The sequence below is a fragment of the Ipomoea triloba genome, chromosome 8 (genome assembly GCF_003576645.1).
Source record: "Ipomoea triloba cultivar NCNSP0323 chromosome 8, ASM357664v1".
Classification (NCBI taxonomy): domain Eukaryota; kingdom Viridiplantae; phylum Streptophyta; class Magnoliopsida; order Solanales; family Convolvulaceae; genus Ipomoea; species Ipomoea triloba.
Window position 1 is genome coordinate 14,607,941 of NC_044923.1, and position 20,056 is coordinate 14,627,996.

General features: G+C 35.2%; 2 protein-coding genes across 6 annotated transcripts; both read left to right on the plus strand.

The window, feature by feature from the left end:
- Window positions 1-6,452: 6,452 nt before the first annotated feature.
- On the plus strand, window positions 6,453-12,668 carry LOC116027737 (RNA pseudouridine synthase 3, mitochondrial). 5 transcript variants are annotated; one of them, XM_031269474.1, is made up of 11 exons: window positions 6,453-6,682; window positions 7,148-7,274; window positions 8,842-9,199; window positions 9,608-9,667; window positions 9,808-9,966; window positions 10,149-10,196; window positions 10,283-10,363; window positions 10,860-10,976; window positions 11,165-11,266; window positions 11,355-11,513; window positions 12,207-12,668. In XM_031269474.1, the coding sequence occupies exons 3-11, from the start codon at window positions 8,882-8,884 to the stop codon at window positions 12,591-12,593; spliced, it is 1,431 nt and encodes a 476-aa protein (XP_031125334.1). In that variant the 5' UTR covers window positions 6,453-6,682; window positions 7,148-7,274; window positions 8,842-8,881; the 3' UTR covers window positions 12,594-12,668. The 5 variants fall into 5 exon arrangements, with proteins under 5 accessions (XP_031125334.1, XP_031125333.1, XP_031125331.1 ...); XM_031269473.1 differs by having other exon boundaries at window positions 6,454-6,682; window positions 7,117-7,274; window positions 8,857-9,199; XM_031269471.1 differs by having other exon boundaries at window positions 6,454-6,682; window positions 8,857-9,199.
- Window positions 12,669-14,008: 1,340 nt separating this feature from the next.
- LOC116026996 (glycine-rich RNA-binding protein-like) lies at window positions 14,009-18,353 on the plus strand. The gene is made up of 3 exons (XM_031268425.1): window positions 14,009-14,320; window positions 17,557-17,845; window positions 18,274-18,353. The coding sequence occupies exons 1-3, from the start codon at window positions 14,249-14,251 to the stop codon at window positions 18,351-18,353; spliced, it is 441 nt and encodes a 146-aa protein (XP_031124285.1). The 5' UTR covers window positions 14,009-14,248.
- Window positions 18,354-20,056: the final 1,703 nt, after the last annotated feature.

The following is a 20,056-nucleotide window of genomic DNA, read 5'->3' on the forward strand; positions in this document are numbered from 1 at the left end:
TTATTTATTGTTTGTTTGCATTTATCATAATGATAGTTTTTTCCTGTCTCATTTTCACACAGTATATATTTAGTTCTATGGTAATTACCTACCTGATACCAATCTCTTTTTTCTTGCTCTAATTTATTTTTATTACTAATAATTTTATTCCATTCTTTAGTAAAACTTTTAGAATTGTTACTAGTTGAAGCTTCTCCGATATACTCCATATTAATATGTTCCAAGATCTTTTAAACCTTAAAAAAGGTGGATAAGTTACTAATTTTATTTAATACGCTCAATAATTTAATAAGGCAAATAATATGAACAAACATTATAAGGAAAACACAAATCATCTTTAAAGGAAACATCATTGAGTTTAAATATCTATAACCTCCCATCAATTTGTAAACAACATACCCCTTCAGATATTACTCTTTAAAATCATCAAACAAAGTTAGCTTAGCTCATACCTTGTATAGACGTCTCAGGTCACCGAAATTACTCAACCCTTCCTGCCCTTTTGCTCCCTTGACTGTTCACTCAACACTACGGGATATAGGCTAGAAGCTGGGAGTTCTCCACGGATCTTCCTAATATTTCTACACAATATATCAAGTGTTTGCCAACAATTGTTTAATAATTTTTTCTAGAGTTTTTATCTTCTTTGGGTAGTATGTTTATACTCTTGACAATTAGTTATTGAAGAAAGAAGTTTAGAAGGCAAGGAAACACAAGAACTCAGATGAAATTGAACTTAGCTGATAACTTTTCTTATAATTTTATTTCACAAAGAGGTTCCTTATATAGAAAACCTCGTAGGAAACTTACAAAGTTTTTACAATTCCTAAAAGATAACTATTACATAAAAAGTCTTCAAACTTAGCTAACAAGTTACACAAAAGTCTTCAAATTAGTACACACTTAGTACAATAATACAAGATCTAAGTTATTACATCAAGTACAATAAGATAAGATCAAATAAAGTCTCTTTATTTTTGCTATCTTACTTTTTTGTCTTCTTGCTCCATTGTTGATAAGGCATATTTCTTGATCTTCTTTTGTCACCATTTGATAATAATACTTTCTCACTGATCTTTGGTTGAATTTTATTTCTTCTCTTGGATTTTCCATTAATACTTGCTAATACTGAGATAATACAATGATAATACTCCTGAATTTTTCGTCAGGACAAATCTTCCTTGATAATATTTTGATAATACGTCCATTGGACCGGATAATACGCCACTCGGCTCAGATAACCTTGATAATATTTTTGTGCCATAATACGCAATCACTAGGCCATGATAATAATATGTTAATACGCCCATTGGGCCAAAGAACCGTTGGCTTACTGTAGTTTTTAGGCTACATTGAGCCAGCTAATTGTTAATAATTGATAATACACCCAATATTACATCAAGCCAGTTAATACTGTGAACATAAATATAATATGTGCAGTTCAACTATCAACTTAGGCTTTTAGTTGAGATGGAGCACATGGTTCAATTTGGTATCATAGCCATGCAAAAGATCATGGGTTCGAATCTCCGCGTCACCCATAAAGAGACTTCCACGTGTTGCGCTTGGAATCCACCGCACACGTTGAGGGGGCGTGTGAATATATAATATGTGCAGTTCAACTAACAGCTTAGTTGAGATGGAGCGAAGCTCGAGCTTGCCTTGGCTGTGACTTGTTTTTCCCTTTCCTGATGACATTTGTATAATACTCAATAGTAGCTTTTTCCTTTCCTCGATGACATTTGTATAATACTCAATAGTAGCTGGATCATGCTTGTGTCCTACTACACAAGCTTTTTTATGTCTTAACATGTCTTCAATTCTTGATTTTAAAGTTACTACTCCTCATGCTCTTTTTTGACTCATCCATTCTTGGAATTTATCTAGGGTACAAGGGATTTTAAAATTGAGGCTTGTATTATTTCCTTCTATTGTAGTATTTTTTTTTCTCATTTTAAATAATTAACATATTACTATAGGTTTTCCTAAGAAGTCTATAGATGCATCAAAAAATTGTACTACCTCCGTTCCATTTTGGTTGTCTGATTCGTTTAACGAGGCTTGACTAAAGTTATTTTTAATCCAAATTTTCATAATATTAAGTTTAGCATTAATATATAAAATTTATATATTTAAAAATTACATTAAAAGTACTATTAAACACAAAAAATTAAATTTAAAAATAATAAAAAATTACTAAAGCCGTAATGTGTACTAATTTTAAATAATTAACACTATCTTTAAAATTATTAAACTACCAGAATATCAACAAAGATAGTGTTGATGGTTTTGTGGTCTATCCGGCTATATTTCTTCCGTCCACCGCTGCTACGTCTTCCTCGTTATTATGGCACATGATTTGTGGTTTCAACAAGACCAAGCCGTAATGTCCATGTTAATTTTGTCATTATTCGAGGAAACCATGCACCTAGCAGTAGGACATCGAACTTCCAAGGAAATATGGGATTCTATTGAGCGGTCGTTGACTTCCTCCTCTCGCGCACAAGCTTTGAATATTCTAGGGCAATTGCAATCCCTTCGTTAAGGAGATGCTTTTGTAGCTGACTACCTTGGATGCGCACAAGTACGTAATACTAGAGGACTTAGCTCTTGATGGCTGGCCAATCTCCATCGATGAACAGAATCTGAGTCCAAGTTATATTGTAACTCTACCTTGTACTTGTGTATTTATCATTGCTTGTTGTAGCAATTCTATTATCAATAAAATACAAGTTCCAATCTACCTATCCGATGTTAAAAAGCTCATAAACGTGAAAATCAGTCCCAGAATCAGACGAATCACCAAAAGTAACAAACTCATACCATATATTTTCAGCAAGATGACGTCGCCGACAAAGAAGTTTTAAGATAAGTTTCTAGAATTATTCTAATTTTGTTTAGATCTTCCTTATACTTTATTTTAGTACAATTTTTATTTCGTGTTTACGTTATATTTTAATACTTTCGAATTCGTTTTCTACACATTTAGATTTTTTTTTTACAAATTAATAATTTCTAATCTTTTTCTGCCATTATAGATCTATACAAATGTGCATAGCAAAAGTGAATAGTTAACCATCTTTGTTTATGCTTTGGGAATGTATTTATTTATGATGGCTTATAATATCCTTTTTTTTTTACATGTATAATGTTTTAGTCATTGAAGATGGATTTATCTCCTGAAGAGGAAATAGTTGTTTCCATGAACATGGACACTATAAGGTGTCTATGAATCAGGATTTCCCCTTAATAGTGTACTGTTATATACTAAAAATACTCTGTGAATAGTTGCCATATAGCAATTAGCATTGATATTCATGAATTGATCAAAGCCTCGTTATTGTGACATCCTTCACTTACACATACAAACTTAACATAATACTCTGTTTTACTTGTTGCTTAACACTTCTTTTTCGGTACCTATTGATTTAATCTTCCTAGTGATAACCTAGTTAAATCCATTATAGTTGTTGTTAAGATATTGCAGATCACTATGCATCACAAAACCTTTACTAGTTTCTTCAAAATGGTCTTTGTCGTTAATACATAGGATGACTACAGGTTTTAATGATTCTAATCTTAATTTGGAGACAGATTAGTACTATTTCTTTTCACAATTATGCTTGCAATAATTTTTACAAAAACAAAAAATAAAAAATAGATTTAACTATATTTTGTCAGCACGCTTAATTTATCCAAGTGTATGATTCCTCACACCAGTGTCTCTTCATTTTGAGATATTTTGATAAGATTGGAACTTCATTTTACTATTTTCACAAATACAAACTTTTGAATTCAAATCTGCTTCAGGACTACTGTAGATTGTGTCTCTTTGGCTTTATCTAGTGCACTATTTTGATGGTCAAAGCCTCTATTGGTATGTTATACTCTTGATATTATTACACCAAACAGAATATTATTGTATCTGGTGGGGTTGATGGTCAAAGTATTGGTCGTGAGTATTCTAGTCTGTATCCTGCATCCAATCTTCAAAAGTAGAAAATAAAGTAAAGGTTGCGGAAACAAAAAAAACTTACCTGAGTTCTCTAGCTCCCAAAAATATTCATCTTCCCCATATTGCATAGTATAAAACTTCATAAAAGATCTAAGATGGTGTGGAAAGGAATGGTTAATCTTCTCCGTATTGTAGCCACGACCATCCTCCCTATTCCAGCCATTCCAAAACAGAATTATAGTATTGGTTGTGAAAGATGACTTATTTATAGCGTTGAATTAGGTGTAGATGTTCATGTAAATATTGATTTTGAATTTAAATTTATTTCCAATCAATTAATGTTAGTATTGGAGATTATAAAAGTTATTTGCAATTCAAAACATGTGGTTATTGGAATTTGCAAGCATGCTTTGTTTGTTGTAGTAAATGTGAATACAATAAATACATTCATACTTTGCTAATCTCATTTGCAGTAATAATCTTACACTTGGGCGGGAAAATTTTTCCCATTTTTTCCATAAATATTGGCTTTATTATGGTTAATATATCTATGGCCAGACAGCTTTTACTCTGCTTGCTTGCCGATTAGGTGCCCAACTTAACCGAGTCAATTAAAATTGTAGTTAATTTATTTCACACGAAATGATGTTATTTTGAGCGCATTAAAGAGATTTCCAAATTCTTCCAAAATATAAAATTTCTAATGAGTGTTTGGTTGGTATGAATTGTAATTCAATTACAATAAAATTCAACATAGGTTAAAACTATAGTGTTTAGTTAGATGAAATTGCAATTCTCTCAATTCAATGAATTGCATTCCGTAATTCATATCTCCCTCATATGAATTGCAATTCAGCACGGACAAGAAAAGAAAAGAAAAAAACAAAAGGACTAAATACTCCTCAAACACAAAGTCGCAAACCTCTCGCCGCAATTCAGCACGGACAAAAAAAGAAAAAAAAAACAAAAGGACTAAATACTCCTCAAACACAAAGTCGCAAACCTCTCGCCGCAATTCAGCACGGACAAAAAAAGAAAAAAAAAACAAAAGGACTAAATACTCCTCAAACACAAAGTCGCAAACCTCTCGCCGCAATTCAGCACGGACAAAAAAAGAAAAAAAAAACAAAAGGACTAAATACTCCTCAAACACAAAGTCGCAAACCTCTCGCCGCAATTCAGCACGGACAAAAAAAGAAAAAAAAAACAAAAGGACTAAATACTCCTCAAACACAAAGTCGCAAACCTCTCGCCGCAATTCAGCACGGACAAAAAAAGAAAAAAAAAACAAAAGGACTAAATACTCCTCAAACACAAAGTCGCAAACCTCTCGCCGCAATTCAGCACGGACAAAAAAAGAAAAAAAAAACAAAAGGACTAAATACTCCTCAAACACAAAGTCGCAAACCTCTCGCCGCAATTCAGCACGGACAAAAAAAGAAAAAAAAAACAAAAGGACTAAATACTCCTCAAACACAAAGTCGCAAACCTCTCGCCGCAATTCAGCACGGACAAAAAAAGAAAAAAAAAACAAAAGGACTAAATACTCCTCAAACACAAAGTCGCAAACCTCTCGCCGCAATTCAGCACGGACAAAAAAAGAAAAAAAAAACAAAAGGACTAAATACTCCTCAAACACAAAGTCGCAAACCTCTCGCCGCAATTCAGCACGGACAAAAAAAGAAAAAAAAAACAAAAGGACTAAATACTCCTCAAACACAAAGTCGCAAACCTCTCGCCGCAATTCAGCACGGACAAAAAAAGAAAAAAAAAACAAAAGGACTAAATACTCCTCAAACACAAAGTCGCAAACCTCTCGCCGCAATTCAGCACGGACAAAAAAAGAAAAAAAAAACAAAAGGACTAAATACTCCTCAAACACAAAGTCGCAAACCTCTCGCCGCAATTCAGCACGGACAAAAAAAGAAAAAAAAAACAAAAGGACTAAATACTCCTCAAACACAAAGTCGCAAACCTCTCGCCGCAATTCAGCACGGACAAAAAAAGAAAAAAAAAACAAAAGGACTAAATACTCCTCAAACACAAAGTCGCAAACCTCTCGCCGCAATTCAGCACGGACAAAAAAAGAAAAAAAAAACAAAAGGACTAAATACTCCTCAAACACAAAGTCGCAAACCTCTCGCCGCAATTCAGCACGGACAAAAAAAGAAAAAAAAAACAAAAGGACTAAATACTCCTCAAACACAAAGTCGCAAACCTCTCGCCGCAATTCAGCACGGACAAAAAAAGAAAAAAAAAACAAAAGGACTAAATACTCCTCAAACACAAAGTCGCAAACCTCCCGCCGCACTACAGGATGTCAATCGAGCCTGAACTCAATAGACTGACCCGTTAAGCCCGAAAAATTACAGAGTTAAAATCGAAAAGATCGCTTGATAAGTTGTTCGGGTTAATCGGGCCAGCCCTATAAGGTTTAAAAAAAAAAAAAAAAAAAAAAAAAAAAACTAGGGTTCTGGTCTCATGCTAAATTTCACTTTCACTCTACCGCTCCAAGCCCCAAACTTCTTTAATTTATCTTCCCGCAGACTTGAGACCGCAGTCACCGCAGGCCCGCCGCCCACCGCTCACCGGAGGCACCGCCCAGTCTCCCACTGCCCACCGCCTGCTGGCTGCCTGCACGCCCCAATCGCTGCCTGCACGGCTGCACGCCTCACGCCCTCACGCGACTCACTCCGGCACCATAGCTACTGGAGTGAATTACTACAGGTCTAGTGCACTCTGGTCTGCCTTGATGCTGAATTTGAGCAATGACAGATTCTGCCTATGCCTTGATGCTGATTATGTATTTATTTATGTGCATATAGTACTTTCAAATTGAATTCAAGAAACCAATTATATGAACCTTGTTAGTTGCAGAGTGATATTGAGCATAGCAGTTCTAAATTTAATTTTGCCATAATTTTATCCGAATTGCATGCCAGTATCTAGTCTAGTGATTGCTATTTGCAGGAAATAGTCTCTGGAAAAAGATTTCTATTTCTTCGATGTGAATATTTGATCACTGTTGATATATTACTATTACATGTTATTAGTGCACTGTAAGTCTGTAATCACTACTATTAAGTAGTGCACTCCAAAGTTCAAAGTTCAAACTTCATAATGTATGGTTAATTCCTTAATTTAAAATTCTGACTTCTTAGTGTCTCCAATCTCCATTGCTACCGGAGTCAGGACTAGAGCACTTCCATTCTTCCTGCAGGCAACAGTGAGCACTTCCATTCTTCCCACATGCAACAGTGCAGCACCGCAGCAGCCAGCAGTCCCCAAGCGTCCGACTCCAGTCTCCAGTAGGCAGTGGGTAAGTTCACACTTCTACTTTTTTGAGTTTTTTTTCTTAATAAATTGACCGGCTAAACCGCCCGTGGCTACCGACATAGTTGTTTTTTTCCGGCTAAACCGCCTGTGGATACCGGAGTCTTGCTTGAAAATTTGAATGCTTTAAATTGTGAATGTGTATTGACTGTATTCTGTAATATGTAAGACTGTAACTTGAATAATTGGATTTAGGAGATTAATATTCTTTAGTTTTTAATTTATTTAATTTGTAATATTTGTATGATAAGAGTAAATTAATTTAACACTCTCTAGATAGTTTGTTACTTTGTTTAGGACTTTAAGCTAGTGTCTTTCATGTGCATCTGTAATCTGTTAACTATGCAAGTAATGCAACTAGTGAACTAGACAACTAGTTTTGAGTTTTTGACTTTTGATGATGGGATTCCTATTAGTATTTACTATTTAGTACTCCAGTAAGTAATAACTAGTAAGGTTATTAATTTATTATGCATTGTATATTTGTATATGGATTCTAAAACAATCCAGTGAATCCACCAAACACTAGTTTCCTGTGCATCTGTAATCTGTTAAGTATGTGTTATGTATAAATTATAATGTACAGTGTACTGCCAATGTTCATCCGGTATTTCAGTTGACCCGTTTTATCGGATTCGGATCCGGTTGATCACTTGACCTGTTTTATTACTTTTATCGAATGTAAGTATTCATTTTCGGCTTTAGTCCAGATGGTTTAGCCCGCCCGATAAAACCGACAACCCGAGGTTTAGGGTTAGGGCTAGCCCGAATCCGAGAATAAAATAATATATTAACCGACAACCCGAATACGATAAACCCTACAACCCGATAGGGCTAGCCCGAAACCGACAGGGCTAGCCCGATTGACATCCCTATAGTCACTTCACACTGCCACTGCCAAGTGCTAAATACCCAAAAATTGAATTTGTTTTCTTTGCTAAATAAATGCAATTTGTGATTCAATGATTGTTAGTGGTATGCGTGGTATGCTTTGAATCATAAAAATAATTTTTTGCTGTAATTTGACAAGAGGCAGTGTGTATGCAATTTTTTTTAAATTGTTTTGGGCAATGTGGATTGCCAATTGTAAATGTGCATTGAATTATATTTTTGCATTGAGTGTGGTAGATTGGGAGTGAAATTTCAAATTCATAATTTATAATGGCTAAATCAAGTAATTTGGCTACTCAAAGTGTTGGATCTTCTAAATCATCCACACTTAAACGGAGATTAAATGAGGTAGGGTTGGAATATGGTGTGTTAGTTGATGCCAAAAATTTGGATAGAGTGAAGTGTCTATTGTGCCGTTGTGCGGGAAGGTTATGTCGGGTGAAGTGTATAGAATTAAAGAGCAAATTACTCATATACCAAGAAATTTTGTTGCCCTTGCTTAATTCCCCACAGGTGCGGGTTGGGGCAAATATATCCCCAAATGTGGGGATGGGGCGGGGAAATATGCCCCGCATATTTCCCGCCCTGTCATGAGCGTTCACTTTGTTATTATTTTTTCTTCCAAAAAACAAAAGAATAAAAGGTGAGAAACTCATGTGCAGCTATTCAATCTCCAGGAAATTCATCTAGCATGTATTGGGAATGTGGAACAGAGGTCTAAGCCGTCGATTATTCTTCGTGGTCAGGCAGTACTCCTCGCAAAGATGTGGCATTTCTCTTAATGATGATTCTGTGATCCGAGTTTCAAACAATGTTGCCCATTTGGGCTGCCCCAGGGAAGGGTCAAAGCCGCCCCAGCTCATGTCTTTACCCCCATTTCCGGGCCACTGTTTGCCTGGAAAGAAATCCACTACTGTTCCGGGCCGATCGTCTCATCGCATTACTGCTATTAGCTGGCTAAAGTATTACTTTGACGAAATACCTGGTCCTGTTATTCAATCTCATTTCAATAAGGGTCTGGTGAGTATCCTAAATGTATTCTTTTCCTTGTTTTAAGGCAAATATTCTAATTCAAAAACTTGGTTTTTGGCTGTCTAGGATTTAGGATGCAAGAACAGAGATGTAAGGATTAGATCTTAAAGGAACGAAAAATTTTCATTGCAACATAGACAAGTGGTTTGGAAATAGATATACTCCTACCTTGGTATTCACTACTCTGGTCATAATCCGCGACCTTAGGGGTGATGCTTTCAATTTTATTGACCTAGGAAAGTAAACTAGAATAGAAGTAATTCCATGAATTTTCCTGCTTCTTATCGTGCTGACAACCTAAACTATGTACTGGATCTTGCTATCGTTGCCATGTCATCAATATTTACAATTAGAGACCCATAGTTTTTTCTTCCTCCTGACTCTATGGTCTCACAGGTGCAGATGCAATGCCATGATTCATCTAGTGTCGAAAGGCCTAAAATTTCCATGAGAAAGGTAGTGATGCTTGTATGAGGATGGTGTCCAAGCTAGCAGTTATAAGTGTCATCTTGGACACACAAACACAAAAATCTCTAGATACACTTCATTTGTTTTGATCAGTTCACTTATTTTACATCTTGGCAGTTATTTTACAGATTAAGCATCATGAGGTCATGGAGATGGGTGCAAGAGTTTATGTACCTGTATCTGTTGCAGAATCCAAAATTTCCAATCGTTTTGATATTATACCAAGTGGAACAATGTGCCCCAATGCTGACGAGATAGCCTACTTACAAAGGCTTGTAATTTACAAGGTATTTTACACAACTTAATGCTTGGTCCATCAGATTGATCTATTGATAGTTAAATTTTGGTTTCTAGCACTTCCCATTAGCCAGAAATAGTGCACTGCAATTTCTATGTTGTATTTCTTAATCATGCAAAACAATTCACATGCACTTTTTCCATTATAAATGATTGGTTGTCAAAATTCCAGGACTCTGCCTTAATTGTGCTAAATAAGCCCCCTAAACTTCCAGTAAAGGTTAGCATTTTAAATTTTTTTGAAGGCTTTTCTAAGTCATTCAAGTGATTCTTTTGTCATTTCGCATAACTTATTTGTGTTATCAGGGAAACCTTCCAGTTCATAATAGCATGGATGCTTTGGCAGCTGCAGCACTATCTTACAATTATGATGAGGGTCCTAGGCTGGTAAGGGATGCTCCATAATTTTGGTATTGCTGGAATCTCTTCCAAGGGGCCTAAACCTTTTATTATTCCTCTTCTTTACTTGGGGTCTATTTGGAAACCCAAAAAATGATATCAGAAAAATGTCTTGTTTCCAAAATGACATTAGTTGATTTGTTCACTATGAGAATCTCTGTGGTAGCCTAAATCAGCTATTGATTCTAGTCTAACTAGATCTCAACCTCTTATAGGAACGCTTCATTTTGAGGTCCGGGTGTCTAAGTTTGTTATGCATGCTTATGAGAGAGCTTATCTAAAAATTCATTGGAAGTTTGACATTTCTGGAGCTTGAAATAATTCACTCAGGAAAACCTTGTAATCAAAATTTTAGTTATGGCATTAAGAATGTTTTTTTTTTTTCATTGTATCATGATTGATGAGTTTTGTGGCCATACTTGCTAATTTATTTTAACTCTTGTTTATTGAGGTCTTGTGATGATATATCACTGCTTTTATGCAGGTGCATCATCTTGATAGGGAGAGTAGTGGCCTTCTTTTAATGGGAAGAACAGAGGAAAGCATCTCCCTTCTTCATTTGGTTCTCAGTGACTTAAAGAAGAAGAAATTTCAATCACAGGTACTATACTTATGCAACTTGAGCAGCTCATGAAGTGAGTAGGATCTATCTTCTCATTTATCTAATGTCGTGTACTCGTGTTAATTTTCCCTATTTTATCTTTTATTTTCTCTCATTCTTCAAATGGAAGTGGTTTATTTGTGGGTTACTGTGCTATGCCATGAAAACTTTGACGTTTTGAATTTCAGGCATGGGATGATTCTTGTAAGGCAACATATCGGAGATATTGGGCATTAGTAATAGGTTCCCCCAAAGAAAAGGAAGGCTTAATTTGTGCACCTCTTTCAAAGGTTCTGTTTATCGTTCTCTATTGGCCTACTATTGGATATTGGCTAAAGAAAAATGAAAACCTTGATGCTTGTGGTCATTGTCTAGCAGGTGGTTCTTGATAATGGGAAAACCGAAAGGGTTATCTTGGCTCAGAACTCAATGTTAGAAGCTTCCCAGGATGCTCTTACAGAATATCGTGTGCTGGGTCCTATGATCAATGGATGTTCGTGGATAGAATTGCGCCCGCATACAAGCAGAAAGCATCAGGTAATATGAATCTGCTTTCCTCTTTGTAAAATCACAATGCACTTCCCTTTATTTTTCTCTGAAAAGAAAACCATGTTAGTATAATGCGCATATATACGAGGTATGTAATAACTAAGATGACCCTTCCATTTGTGCTGAAGCAGCTAGTCTGTTCTCTCGACAACTGTGTTTTGGTTATTCATAAGTGCCAGGCAAAGTAATAAGTTGTTTATAATGGCTTTTAGAATGAATTGCAAAACAAGCTTCAAATGTAGGAATGCAAGGGAATTGCGGTCTTGAACCATATTAGTTGGGCTGAATTAGAAAACCATGTTTCATGTCCAACTAGTGTGAGAAAATATATCAATGGAACTCTTTCCCATCATTTTCTAGTTCCATTGTTTGAAACATGTGATACTGCTCTTGGATCCTCCTGCTTTGGGGTGACGAGGGAAACCCCACAACCCTTTTGAGTGTAAGTAAACCCCGCATTGTGACCCTAGCCGGCAAAGGACCACGAGTAAATTAGCCTAGATTATCCATAGCTGACCGGCTCAAACCAAGGGGGTAAGGATTCAAACTCGTGACCTTGTGGTTACAAGTGTGGATCTCTTGCCATCTTAGCTGGGATTACCCCCACTCTGGGATCCTCCTTATTTTTGCAGAGTATAACCATGTACTCTTCCTCTTCATAGTAATTCTGTTGTTTTGCAGCTCCGTGTGCACTGTGCAGAAGCGCTTGGTACTCCAATTGTGGGTGATTACAAGTACGGTTGGTTCGTTCATAAGAAGTGGAAGCAGATGCCCCGGGTTGATATCGAGCCCACAACCGGGGAACCATACAGAATGCGAAGGCCAGAAGGGTTGGATGTTCAGAAAGGAAGCGTGTTGTCAAAGGTTCCCTTGCTACATCTGCATTGCCGGGAGCTTGTACTTCCAAACATTGCCAAGTTTCTTGAGCTTAATAGTAATAGTAATAGGTTAAGGAATTATAATGTGAAGAGTGATACTGTATCAAAACCAGATCTCCTTCGGTTTGTAGCTCCAATGCCACCTCACATGAAAATTAGTTGGAATCTCATGTCGTCTTACTTAATATGAAAACGAAAGAAGAAAAAGAAAAAAGAAACTTGAGTCTTAGTCTTGTTTCATATAAATTTTTTATTTCATTTCTAATTTGGTAATTATTGGCATCACTACTGATTTGGTCCCCCATATTGTCATTGCTTGATGAGTAGGTTGTTATTATTACTTTGTGTATCTCTACACTATATAAATTAAGTATAGTAGTTCAGTTGGCCCAAGAACATAGGATTGAATTTTGACAGTCACAGTTGGGTGAGATAAAGATTTTGCCATTTACACTCAAGTATAAGATAAATAAGTTTTTAAGTAGAGCCATCAAAACAAGTTCAAATTATTGGGTTGGGCTTGTTTAGCCCTGGGTTAGAGCTTCAACGGCAAATTATTGCATGGACCATGCTGTGTGGACAAAAAATAAAAAGTACATTATTTTTGTACTGAAGGTATATTATTTTTGTACTGTAGGTACATTATTTGATAGTATATATCAAATAATGTACCTTCAGTGCAAAAATAATGTACCCTAAAATAATGTACCTACAGTACAAAAATAATGTACTTTTTATTTTTGGTCCACACAGCTGTGTGGACCATGGTCCATGCAATAATGATTGAGCTTCAACTGGCTCAACTTGTTTAAGCCTGTGGAGTGTACTTGGGATCGTTATACCGTGGACTAGGGTGCACAATACATTGTGCACCCCGTAAGGAGATGAGTTCTGTGTATTCTAGGCAATCATTCTATGTATTATAGTCAACCGTTCTGTGTATTCATGTTAGTAACACAGGTTGTGATGTGTCTGTCATTCAAATGTTAGGATACAAAGAATATTAACACAAAATACACAGAACTCATCCTCCTAACAATCATTCTACAAACCCTTGTTGATTCTGAACTTCGTTCGGGAAGGAACCGGACTTTTGACGGGCCAGCCGCGCCGCTTTACCCTATATATATATATATATATATATATATATATATATATATATATATATTTTGGTTCAAATGCGACCGTGTTCTCCCGTGCGGCCGTGCGGTCACACACCACTCAATGTTACGAAATACACCACTCAATGTTAAGAAACACACCACAATGAAACATAATGAAACACACCACAATGTTAAGAAATACACCACAGTGCATATTTGTGTGGTGTATTTCTTAACATTGAGTGGTGTATTTCGTAACATTGAGTGGTGTGAACCGCACGGCCGCACTGGAAGGCACGGCCACACCTGAACATGACCCTATATATATATATATATATATATATATAAAGTGTATTCATATGAGGACCTATAGATTATAGAGGATTATGAAGACTAATTTGGTGCCTTAGATTGAGATTTTTAATGGTGTAGATTTATTCTTTATTTTGTGATTATTTGGTAAGTTGGGCGCGGAACGGTTGGGTATTTTTAGGATGTGGGGTATTTTTGTCTTTGTGTTAGTGGTTTTAATTTTGGTATCTTAATTATAGCATCTTTTTGATTTCCTATTCACGCCTGAATTCATCATTCCAATACGTTTCTTCTCTGTTTTGTGTTCGAATGGAGGCTTTTCGTTTCTTGGTGTTAGTTGGCGATAGCTCTAGTGGTGTGTTCTTGGCGGAGGGGAGTCAGCAGAATTCGGTTGGCGGTTGTCACGGTTTGGAAGACTTGTGGTGCAGTGATGGTGGATGGCGGCGGTGTTGGCGGTCGGCGACCTCAGCGGTCTGGTCCGGAGATGGGTCGGCAAGTCAAGGTAGGGTTTTCGTTTTTTTGTTCGTTTTTTATGTTATTTATTTATTTTTGTTAGAGGTTCATCTATTGGGTTTTCTGGTGCATGCAATCCGGTGGGTGTGTTCGGTCTGCAAGGTTGCTTTCCCGACTTGCCGTAGGGTTGATGGTGGTTGCGATGCCGTTCCTGGTCTTTTTTTTTTCGCATGTTATCAGTGTGTGGGTTTATTTATTTATTTTAAACTCGGTCAGTTATGTTACATGCAGATTGTTATGTGCCGAGATTCATATAATTTTTCTGCCAATGTTGAGTATATTGTGTGCCTAAGTATATATTGACATCTTTTCATAGACTAAGTGTGTATTACAATGCTAGGTCTGTGTGGGTGAATTGAGCATTTTTTTATAATATTGTTTATCATTTTTTTTGGTTTTCCTGGAAGGAATTGTTTCAAAACATTTTATAACCCCTAACTATTTGCAGACTATGATTTCTTCTAATTTTAAATCTTAAATGAATGGATGAGTGGCTTATTCTATATCATAGAACTATTGGGAAGGAGTTTCTTATACCCGTTTACTTGCTCCATATCAAAGAGGTGGGAAGATTGGGCTTTTTGGTGGTGTAGGTGTTGGGAAGATGGTGTTGGCCATTTGATATAATTTGTGTGCCCGGGGGTCAATGGTTTACGTGCCCCACTTTCTGTAGGCAAATTGGCTTGCTTAGATGTGTCCGAACATCGTGATGTTAGCTATTGATTATATAATCGAGGTTGTAATAACAACCATTGAGTGTTATCTTTGGTTTTTAATCTTTTTGGGGTGTGTTGTTAATTCATTGTTGGGAATTTATTTATTAAATTATGTTTGGCCAAGTATATGTCCTTTTTTTTTTGAGTCTGCTTTTTTTTTTTTTTAATTCCAAATTCAGTGTGCTGTTAGTATATGGTTTAATTGTGTTAAAATATTGTTGGTTTCGTGGTTCAGTTTCATGGTGTGTGAATATGTATTTAATTCTATGCCAATGGGGGAAATATTGTGTGCCTGAGTTTATACTGCCATCAATTCCTAGATTAAGTATATATTTGTATGCATGATTTTCATAGGTAGTGATATTATATGCCATTTGATGTAATTTGTGTGTTCGGGGTCAATGGTTTGCGTGCCCCACCTTCTGTAGACAAATTGGCTTGCATAGTTGTGTTGAACATTGTAATTTTAGTTATTGATTATATAAAAAGGTAAAGCCGTTAAGTATTAACTATTTAAACTGCATTAATTTGTTATTTTAAATTATTTTAATAATATAGTATTGTATTCTCAAACTTCTTTTATATAATATATATATATATAATTATATATAATTGATATTTTAAAATAACACCATTAATTATGTTATTAATAAAAAGTGAATTGGAAGCCCGTTTAGCCCACCAGTCTACTCCTACCCAAATTGGGCGTAACTCCCCAAATCAGTTTCAAAACGGGCAAACTTGAACCAGTTCGTTTTCATCTCAACCTGTGACGGGCCAGTCCATTTTTACAGCTATAATGAGAATGTTTAAGGGGGGTGTATTCAATTGCAAATTTTACTGTGCACCGCGGTCCAAAATGCATGGTAGTCCATGTATCAAAGTGGTGTCGTTTCTTTTAATTAAAAGAAACGGCATCCGTTCTGGGAAAAATAAATCAGTGTCTATAACATATTTAGTTTCATTTTATATACACTGTAGTTTCCTTTCAATACAATTACAGTTTCATTTCGATATAACTACAGTTTCATTCAACATTATACACTCAAATATGTGAAACTATTATTCAGTTTCATTTTATATACACTATAGTTTCATTACAACACGACTACAGTATCATTTCGATATAACTACAGTTTCATTAGACAATATACACTCAAATATGTGAAACTTTTATTTAGTTTCATTTTATAAACATTTCAGTTTCCTTTCAACACAACTACAGTTTTATTTCGATATAACTACACTTTCGTTCAACATTACAACACAACTACTTAATCATTTCGATATAACTATAGTTTCATTGGACAATATACACTCAAATATGTGAAACTGTTAATCATTTTCATTTTATATATACTGCAATTTCCTTTCAACACAACTACAGTTTCATTTCGATATAACTACAGTTTCATTTGATAATATAAAAACAAATGTGAGGCAGTATCATTTGAGATAAACTGTAGTTTCATTTACGGGGCTTCCATTAAGATGTGACGGTAGCCATTTCTTTACTTAAAGAAACGATGCCGTTTTTGGACCATGGTCCACGATATAACGACCTGTATTCAATCATAACTTTCATAAACTTTTAAAGATTTTTATGAACTTTAAATGGAGATATTCAATTCAAATTTTTATGGGGGGTTTAAAAGTGAGGCAGTATTCAATCAAGATTTTTAAAGAGTTTTTAAAAATTAGGTTATTCGATTAAGACTTTTAAAGAGTTTTTAAAAAATCATGTGGTATTAAAAAAGTTATGAATTTTTAATTTTAAAACTTTTGACTTTCCCTTCTTAAATATAATTTTTTTTTTGTTTGAGTACTACTGTCTCTTTTACAATCACAAAGAGTCAATAGTTGCTTCCACTGAGGCTCGAACCCATTCCCATCATCCATGTGAGGGTGCTTCCACTGAGGCTCGAACCCATTCCCATCATCCATGTGAGGGTGTAAACCAGGACACTGGGTGCCATTAGACCACAAAGTCTTTGGCATATAAATAGTTAAAATCCAACCTTCAACCTTAAGATTTCAAAATTTTCTTTGTATCAACTTTGAAGGTTTTCTCTCTCTATTTAAACTCTATTTTTCTCCCTATTTAAACTTTATAAACCTTATACCTAAATTCAATAAATTATATTTTCTTCATTAGCCTATATTTTTTTCATTAGCCTATATTTTCTTCATACCTAAACTCTACCAATTTTTTGTCTCTTCTAAAATTTACAATCTTCTTCTAAAAATTTCAAATAATATTTTTTTGGGAAAAGGGTCAAATTAGCCCCTAAACTTTTCACAAAAAGTCAATTAAGCACATAAATTTTTTAAAGGTGCAATTAGACACATCAACTCACCATTTTAGTGCATCTGACCCCATTAGCCGGTCACCTCTAAGGTAATTGCCGGTAAGTGTCACTGTGGCATGCCACATAAGCTTTCTTTTAGTTGTTTGGCCTGGGCCACCATCGAAAGCTCTCTCCATGATGCGTTATCTTCCTTCGGCAAGGTCCTCGAATCAAAGACCGGGAGATCCAGAGGTTTTGGTTTCGTTACCTTCAAGGACGAGCAACCAATGAGTGATGCTATCGAGGGGATGAACGGCCAGTCCCTTGATGGGCGTAACATAACAGTTAACGAGGCTCAGTCTCGCGGAAGCGGCGGCCGCGGTGGCTGTTTCCGTGGTGGACGTTGTGAGGGTGGCGGCGATGGGGGCTATAGCCGCAGGGATGGTGGTTATGGTGGCGGTGGCTATGGCCGCAGGGATGGTGGTTATGGCAGCGATGGCTACAGCAGAGGTAAGCGGTACTGTAGGGCAGGCGATGGTGGAATCTGGAGGAGCTAATCTAGAATGAGTGTTGCGTAATTAATGTTTCTCCCCTGGATCTGTAAGATTTTAGATCTTGTTAGTGTCCTTCTACTATGGTGTTTGGTGTTACTTTAAGTCTGATCTGTGTGATTGTTTGTCCGTTTCGGTTATCTGTACAGTAGTTGACTTTGCTTGTAAATCTGTATTTACAAAGTTCTGGAGGAATGATGTAAACGATGATTTTCATTTAACAAAAAAAGATAGAAAAAAAAACGTCCAACAAAGCCAAAGCAAGTCTCCTTGACGAAGTTGTCGTCCTGAAATTTGGATTTCATGTTTAACTACAAATTAATTAATCTTGGAAATTTGGATTTCATGTTTAACTACAAATTAATTAATCTTGAAAACGCATACCAGGAGATTTGGATTTCATGTTCAACTGCAAGATTTGGATTTCATGTTTAACTGCCACTGCTCTAAGGATGACCATTGCCTGAGTATCGCCGGAAAATGTATTAGAAAGCGCTACATTCACTTGAGTATCGCCGGAAAATGTATTAGAAAGCGCTACATTCACTTCACCACCGTCTGATTTTATTTTCTTTAATTTAATTTATTTATTTTACTTGTGTGGCGAGAAAAAAAACTAAAAGAAAGCTTATTAGGCATGCCACAGTGGCATTTACCGGCAATTACCTTAGAGGTAACCGGCTAATGGGGTTAGATGCCCTAAAATGGTGGGTTGATGTGTTTAATTGCACTTTTAAAAAGTTTATGGGCTTAATTGACTTTTTGTGAAAAGTTCAAGGGCTAATTTGACCATTTTCCCTATTTTTTTTTACTTTGTATATTTTGATTTTTTTTTTCTACAAACTTTTTATCCCTAACTTCTAAAACCAACTTTTCTCCCTAACTTCTAAACAACAATTTGGGACTGCAAACAGTAGCACCTTGTTGTTGTTCGCAGTCCCAAATTGCTATTGCAAATAATAGCTCTTTGCTTGATTCCTTGCAATATATATATATATATATATATATATATATATATATATATATATATATATATATATATATTAATAGTATATTATTATTATTTTTATTTTATACAACTAGTAATTATATTTTTAAATATTTTATTTGAACAATTCTATTACTACAAATTTTAGTATTCAATATTGTTATGAATTTCTTATTTGAAATATTTGTTTTTTTTGGTTGATTCTTATTAATACTATATAAGTAATTAACATATAAGTCTCACTATACTATGGATAAAAATAATAATGTTGATGTGGATGAAGAACTACATATATAGCCAGAAGAATTTTATGATATACTACCTCCGTCCCAAAATGATTGTCTGGTTCGTTTAACGAGGTTTGACTGAAGTAATTTTTTATCTAATTTTTCTTAATATTAAGTTTAGCATTAATATATAAAATTTATATATTTAGAAACTACATTAAAAGTACTATTAAACACAAAAAAAATAAATTTAAAAATAATAAAAAATTACTAAAGAAAATAAGCAAAGAAGAAAGAGTTAGTCTGACCAATGAATAGTAAATATGATAGGTAAAATGGGACAGAGGGAGTATATTATAACATGTTTGGTAAGAAAATTATAAGTGATAAGAATCGAAATCATTGAAAGTTTGTAAGGATGTATTTACCTTAGAAATTCAATGACTTTGTAGACTTTTTAAAATAAAAAAAGTTGATAAAAGTTTATGAATATTTTTTACGTAGACTCAAAAGTTCCAATGGAAAAAAATTTTCATCCAACCAAACAACGGAAAAATACATTTTCCTCCACTTCCAAACACCCCCTTATAGACTTTTACAAAGTTTTAAAAAGTTTTGGACAACTTTATGAAAATCAATAAAAGTTTATTAAAATCTATCACTTTAAAAGTCTAAAAACATTACGATTGAATACACCCATAAGCTAGACATTCAATAAATTGGTGCGAAGGATCGTTTGGGTAGACCGACCAATCGGTTGGGAAGTCTATAAATCTATCTTTTGCTTGTCATGCAAGCAAGACTTTCCAATCTTGGTGGCGAAACCAACCAATCGGTTGGGTAGACCGACCGAGTGGGTAATCCGATCGGGTGGTCTTGATTTGGGTAATCCGATCAAGATTTCAAACAGAATAATTTTCCCTCTAAAGGAATTATTTCTCAACTCTCTATAAGA

What these genes read in the sequence shown, in the direction of transcription:
- LOC116026996 (XM_031268425.1), top strand. Translation starts at nt 14,249, where the DNA reads ATGGTGGATGGCGGCGGTGTTGGCGGTCGGCGACCTCAGCGGTCTGGT. An exon ending in AGATGGGTCGGCAAGTCAAG is followed by an intron (nt 14,321 to 17,556) that starts GTAGGGTTTTCG and finishes TCCTTCGGCAAG; the next exon opens with GTCCTCGAATCAAAGACCGG. An exon ending in CAGCGATGGCTACAGCAGAG is followed by an intron (nt 17,846 to 18,273) that starts GTAAGCGGTACT and finishes AACGCATACCAG; the next exon opens with GAGATTTGGATTTCATGTTC.
- LOC116027737 (XM_031269474.1), top strand. Translation starts at nt 8,882, where the DNA reads ATGTGGAACAGAGGTCTAAGCCGTCGATTATTCTTCGTGGTCAGGCAG. An exon ending in CCCCTAAACTTCCAGTAAAG is followed by an intron (nt 10,197 to 10,282) that starts GTTAGCATTTTA and finishes TTGTGTTATCAG; the next exon opens with GGAAACCTTCCAGTTCATAA. An exon ending in ATGATGAGGGTCCTAGGCTG is followed by an intron (nt 10,364 to 10,859) that starts GTAAGGGATGCT and finishes GCTTTTATGCAG; the next exon opens with GTGCATCATCTTGATAGGGA.